General features: G+C 47.1%; 1 protein-coding gene across 1 annotated transcript in view; it reads left to right on the forward strand.

The window, feature by feature from the left end:
- LOC131403273 (myelin and lymphocyte protein-like) overlaps positions 1–5,199 on the forward strand; it is a 41,320-nt gene extending 36,121 nt beyond the window's left edge. Inside the window, exons 3-4 of the mRNA XM_058537526.1 lie at positions 3,221–3,343; positions 5,137–5,199. Coding sequence (XP_058393509.1) covers positions 3,221–3,343; positions 5,137–5,199 — 186 coding nt within the window. The remainder of the gene's footprint in view (positions 1–3,220; positions 3,344–5,136) is intronic.
- Positions 5,200–6,000: the final 801 nt, after the last annotated feature.

Here is a 6,000-nt window from a genome sequence, read left to right on the forward strand (position 1 = left end):
AGGGCTGCAGGGATGGTTCAATATTCGCAAATCAATCAACATTATACACCACATTAATAAAATGAAGAATAAGAATCACATGATCATCTCAATAGATGCAGAGAAAGCATTTGACAGGATACATCATCCATTTATGATAAAAACTCTGAATAAAATGGGTACAGAAGGAAAGTACCTCAACATAATAACAGCCACACATGACAAATCCACAGCTAATATCATTCTCAATGGTGAAAAACTGAAAGCTAGCCCTCTAAGAACAGGAACCAGACAAGGATGCTCACTCTCACCACTCCTATTTAACACAGTATTGGAAGTCCTAGCCAGAGCAATCAGGCAAGAGAAAGAAATAAAAGGGATCCAAATTGGAAAGGAAGAAGTGAAACTGTCACTATTTGCAGATGACATGATTTTATATATAGAAAACCCTAAAGAATCCAACAAAAAAATTTTAGAAGTAATAAATGAATATGGTTAAGTTGCAGGATACACAATCAACACACAAAAATCAGTTGCATTTCTATACACTAACAACGAAGTAGCCGAAAGAGAAATTAAGAATACAATCCCATTTACAATTGCAACAAAAAGAATAAAATACCTAGGAATAAATGTAACCAAAGAGGTGAAAGATCTGTACACTGAAAACTATAAAACATTTATGAAAGAAATTGAAGAGGATACAAAGAAATGGAAAGATATTCCGTGCTCTTGGATTGGGGTTAAGATGTTCATACATCCTAAAGCAATTTATAGATTCAATGCAATCCCAATCAAAGTTCCAACAACATTTTTCACAGAAATAGAACAAAGAATCCTGAAATTTATGTGGAACAACAAAAGACCCCAAATAGCTAAAGGAATCCTGAGAAAAAGGAACAAAGCTGGAGGTATCACACTCCCTGATTTCAAAATATACTACGAAGCTATAGTAACCAAAACTTCATGATACGGGCACAAAAACAGACACACAGATCAATGGAATAGAATCGAAAGCCCAGAAATAAATCCACACATCTATGGACAGCTAATCTTTGACGAAGGAGCCCAGAACATACAATGGAGAAAGGAAATTCTCTTCAACAAATGGTGTTGGGAAAACTGGATAGCCACATGCAAAAGAATGAAAGTAGACCATTGCCTTACACCATACACAAAAATTAACTCAAAATGGGTTAGAGACTTGAATGTAAGACCTGAAACCATGAAAATTCTAGAAGAAAACATAGGTAGTACGCTCTTCAACATTGGTCTTAGCAACATATTTTCAAGCACCATGTCTGACTGGGCAAGAGAAACAATAGAAAAAATAAACAAATGGGACTACATCAAACTCAAAAGCTTCTGCACAGCAAAGGAAACCATCAACAAAACGAAAAGACAACCTAACAATTGGGAGAAGATATTTGCAAACCATACATCTGATAAGGGGTTAATCTCAAAAATATACAAAGAATTTATGCATCTCAACAACAAAAAACTAAAAACCCAATTAAAAAATGGGCAAAAGACCTGAACAGACATTTCTCCAAAGAAGATATACAGTTGGCCAACAGACACATGAAAAGATGTTCAACATCATTAACTATCAGGGAAATGCAAATCAAAACTACAATGAGATATCACGTCACACCTGTCACAATGGCTATAATTAACAAGGCAGGAAACAACAAGTGTTGGAGAGGATGTGGAGAGAAGGGAACTCTCATACACTGCTGGTGGGAGTGCAAACTGGTGCAGCCACTATAAAAAACAGTATGGAGATTCCTCAAAAATTAAGGATAGAACTACCATATGATCCAGCTATTCCACTGCTGGGTATTTATCCAAAGAACTTGAAAACACCAATGCGTAAAGATACATGCACCCCTGTGTTCATTGCAGCGTTATTCACAATAGCCAAGACTTGGAAGCAACCTAAGTGCCCATCAAGGGACGAATGGATAAAGAAGCTGTGGTATATATACACAATGGAATACCACTCAGCCATAAGATACAATGAAATCCAGCCATTTGTGACAACATGGATGGACATTGAGGGTATTATGCAAAGTGAAATAAGTCAGAGGGAGAAGGTCAAATACTGTATGATCTCACTCATTAAGTAGTAGATAAAAACAACAACAAACAAGCACATAGAGATTGGATTGGTGGTCACCAGAGGGGAAGGGGGGAGGGAGGAGGGCAAAAGGGATAATTAGGCACATGTGTGTGGTGATGGATTATAATTAGTATTTGGCTGGTGAACATGAGAACATGATGTAATCCATGCAGAAATAGAAGTATAATGATGTACACCTGAAATTTATACAATGTTATAAACCAATAAAAAAAAAAGGAAAAAAAATAAAGGCTTCATGGAAGATGAGTTAAAACCTTTCTGGCAGGAACGCTTCATAAGCGGCTTCACGTCACAGCACACGGTGACTGGCGGTCCCTCTTTCAGTGTGACAGCCTTACCCCATCAGTCTTTTCTCTAATGCTTTCTTTCATCTACAGATGAGTTTCCCTGAATTGGTTATTTCATTTTGGGTTGCGAAATGTTGATTCACTTGTTATGACATTCCTTCCAGAACTGATCATTTAATGACCGCAGGACAGTCTTTTTGAGTTGAAGAACACTGCTGAGAGTTAACACAGAGACTCAGAAATGGAAATCTAGGGTTAGATGAACCTGACTGAGTCAGCTCTTCCACGTGTTAGCTAAGCCTCAGTTTCCTCATCTGTGAATTGGAGGTAATGATAGTAGCAGCCTTACGAAACTAGCTGTGGAAATGAAATGAGACAACATGTGTACACTGTGAGGACAGTGCCAGCACACGGTAGGTCTTCACAAGGCTCATGGTTAAGAGCATTGCAGTTAATGTGGCCTGGGTTCAAATGCTGGCTCACCCCTTTATTCATTGACCTTAACCTTGAGCTTCCATTTCCTCAAAATTGACAAGGTTAAATGAGATAAATGAGAGAAGGGCTTAGCGTAGAGCTTGGCACAGAATAAGCACCCAATCAATGTTGGCAGGTGTTAATATTATTATTGCTAAATATTACTCCACTATTCTTGGTTACATAGATGTTTCATTTGAACCACTGCCAAAAAAAAAGGCAGGAGATTCAGGAGCCAGCTCATCTCTTCTCTCACTCTTCTCGGCTATATAGTCAGAGTGGGAAATGCTCACCTGTCTACGTGCCACGTGGCGAGGCCTCTGCTCTGCCTTTCCAGGACAGCCTGTACCACGGGGCCACTGCCATCCTGTATATGAGTGCGGCCGTCTTACAGGTGCACGCCACGATCGTCTCTGAGACCGAGAACCCGAGCAACTACTTCGTCAACAGCACAGCCTCGGTGAGGGCCGGAGAACACCACCACCACGGAGGGAGGGTATTGCCTGAGGCTGAATTCTGTCTCATGCGGAACAGACAGCCTGACCTGACCATCAGGCTGAGGGAGCCTGGAGGATGGAGGAGGGGTGTGTGTGTGAGCGTGTCTGTGCCCGTGTAAACAGGTGTGCCCAGCTCACGGAGCACCAAGCCCAAGTTCAGGGGACACTCTCGTCTTCTGTTTTCACACCTCAGCTTTGCGCCCTCTTCCATCCACTACACTGCCCTCAGGATATTTTTTTCCAAAACAAACGGGAACGCCTTTCTCTCTCCTACTGAAGGTCTTCAATGGCTCCCACTGCTTGTGGCATGGAGCCCAAAGTCCTCAGCATGGTGAACTGCGTGTCCTGCAGTGAGCGAGGTCCACAGGAGGAAGGTGGTGGCTGATGGACCCGAGGCAGGTGGTCCAGACGAATCGTGGGAGGAGCAGGACCCCGAGACCTCAGGCCCACTGGGACCAGAGACTCAAGGCCAGCTCTGCCTCCCCTTTCCAGGCTCTGCCCAGCGGCCTCTTTTCTGTTTGTGGAACGGCGCCCTCACGTGGCAGGGAGCTCACAGCCAGGAGATTCCTCCTCTGGAGCAGCCTAACCCTCCTCCTTAATCCCACCTTGAAAACTTCCCGGGAAGCACTCTCATTCACAGGCTGGGTCTGAAACCATCCCTGAACAGTCACTGTGAACAGAAAGGTCGAGTCTTGTGCAGTCTGGGGGCTCTTGCAGGGATCGGGTAGCAGGAGGAAGGGGTCCAGCATGGGGTGCTGTCTCCAGCATGAGAATGGGGTGGAGGCAGCACTGTGACCCACTGGGGGGCCACAAGGTAGTTGAGCTGCCTTCCTGGCCTGTCTGCCTCCTTTCCGTCCTCATCAAGTCTTTCTAACTGCCCTAAACTGACACGTCCTGCCATGGCCCCCCCGGCCTCCAGGGCCTCGCCCAGCACCACCCCGACCTCCCCTCCTGCTGCTCGCCCTCGGTCAGCTGTTCCGGCCACACTGTCCTCCTGCTGCCCCCTGAACACACAGACACGCTGTGGCCTCAGCCTTGGCAAGGACGCCCTCCTCCAGGAGGCAGCTGCCTCGCCCCTTCTGTTCTTTTCTCAGGTGTCACCTTCTCAGTGTGGTCCTCCCTGTCCCCCCCAGCTTCCCCGTCCCCCCTCCTGCTTTATTTCCTCCTGGGCACCTGTCCCCGGCTAACCTACTGCCCCGCTGGTTTACCTGGTTTATTTTCTGCTTCTGCCACTGAAATGTAAGCTCCATGAGGACAGAAGGTTTTGAACGTTTGATCGCTGTTGTAGCCACCGTCATTTTTGAAGTAGAGCAGGTCCCTAAAAGATATCTGTTGAATGAATGAATGAATGAATGAGATCACAGTGTGAGTGGGCAGCGGGGCAGAGTGAGGCTGGAGCGGGCAGCCGGGCCGGAAGGCGTGTTGGGGCGATGGCCTCTGCCCTGAGAGGCGGGAGGCATCACAGGGTTTTACTGCATGATGCGGCCACGAGCGCACGTGTCCTCTGCGGTGGATTGAGGGGGCGGAGGGCAGAAGAGGACAGGCCGAGGCCACGAGGAGTCCTGGCGAGGGACGAGGGCGGCTGAGACGAGGGAGAGGTGGACACACCGGGAGACGGTCAGGCAGGACGATCAGGCGACTCTGGGGGGCTCTGGCCGCGGCAGGTGGGGAGGAGGAGGTGGGTGGGGCTGAGGGCCCTGGGGGGGGGCGCAGGTGGCGGCGTCTCTAACACGGTCCTTCTCCCGTCCTCTCCCAGTTCCTCGCCTTTATCACCACCCTGCTGTACACCCTCCACGCCTTCAGCAACTACTACCACTGAAGAGGCTGGGAGCCGCGCCGACGCGAGAGAGGCTCCATAAAACCCGGATTATTGGCTCCCAAAAGCAGTGATCAACATTCGCCATCTGGATGATAAACAGAAGATCAACAAGAACAGGGATTATCAGACCATCTTTTCAGACTCAAAGATGAAGTCACACTCTGGCATATCTGTTTGGACATTTTAGTTTATAATGAATATGAAAAACTTGTGTTTTTGTCTTTTTTTTTTTTTGCCTGGAAAAGTAACTGTGTCTTGGAATTATCTGACAATGAAACTCTATCTTCTGGAAAACTAATATCCGAAGCCCTCACTGTTGAGAATTCCAGACCTCCCACCGTCTGGCCTCTCTGGGGATTCCTCCTCAGCAGTGAGGTTCCCAATAGTGGGTTTATGGGACCATTCAGTCTCATTTTCTTAAATCGACATGGTGCCGTCAACGCCTCCAGATCCAAAGAAGATCCACAGACCTTGTTCCTGCTCCGCGGTTCCGCCTCTGCTCTGGAGAGTGGTCCAGACCGGCTCCCCCTCCCGGGGAGGCTGACAGGGACGAGCACACTGCCCGCCCCCCGTTCCACTTCCTTCCCTTCACTCCTCGGCTGTGGGATCCAAGGGAAATCTGCGTAAAATCAACTTTGGGGTAGATTTGCGGGGAAAATAAGTGATTGACTCTACAAAATTGTCAGACAGGAAGACCTGGGGAGGGGAGGAGGGTCCAGGGAGAGGAGGGTGTAACCCGCTTCTCCACAAGTCAGGCCTCTCAGAAAACTGCGGGGCTGCTGGATGCCTGTGTCAGGCCTC

The sequence above is a fragment of the Diceros bicornis genome, unplaced genomic scaffold (assembly GCF_020826845.1).
Source record: "Diceros bicornis minor isolate mBicDic1 unplaced genomic scaffold, mDicBic1.mat.cur scaffold_625_ctg1, whole genome shotgun sequence".
Classification (NCBI taxonomy): Eukaryota; Metazoa; Chordata; class Mammalia; order Perissodactyla; family Rhinocerotidae; genus Diceros; species Diceros bicornis.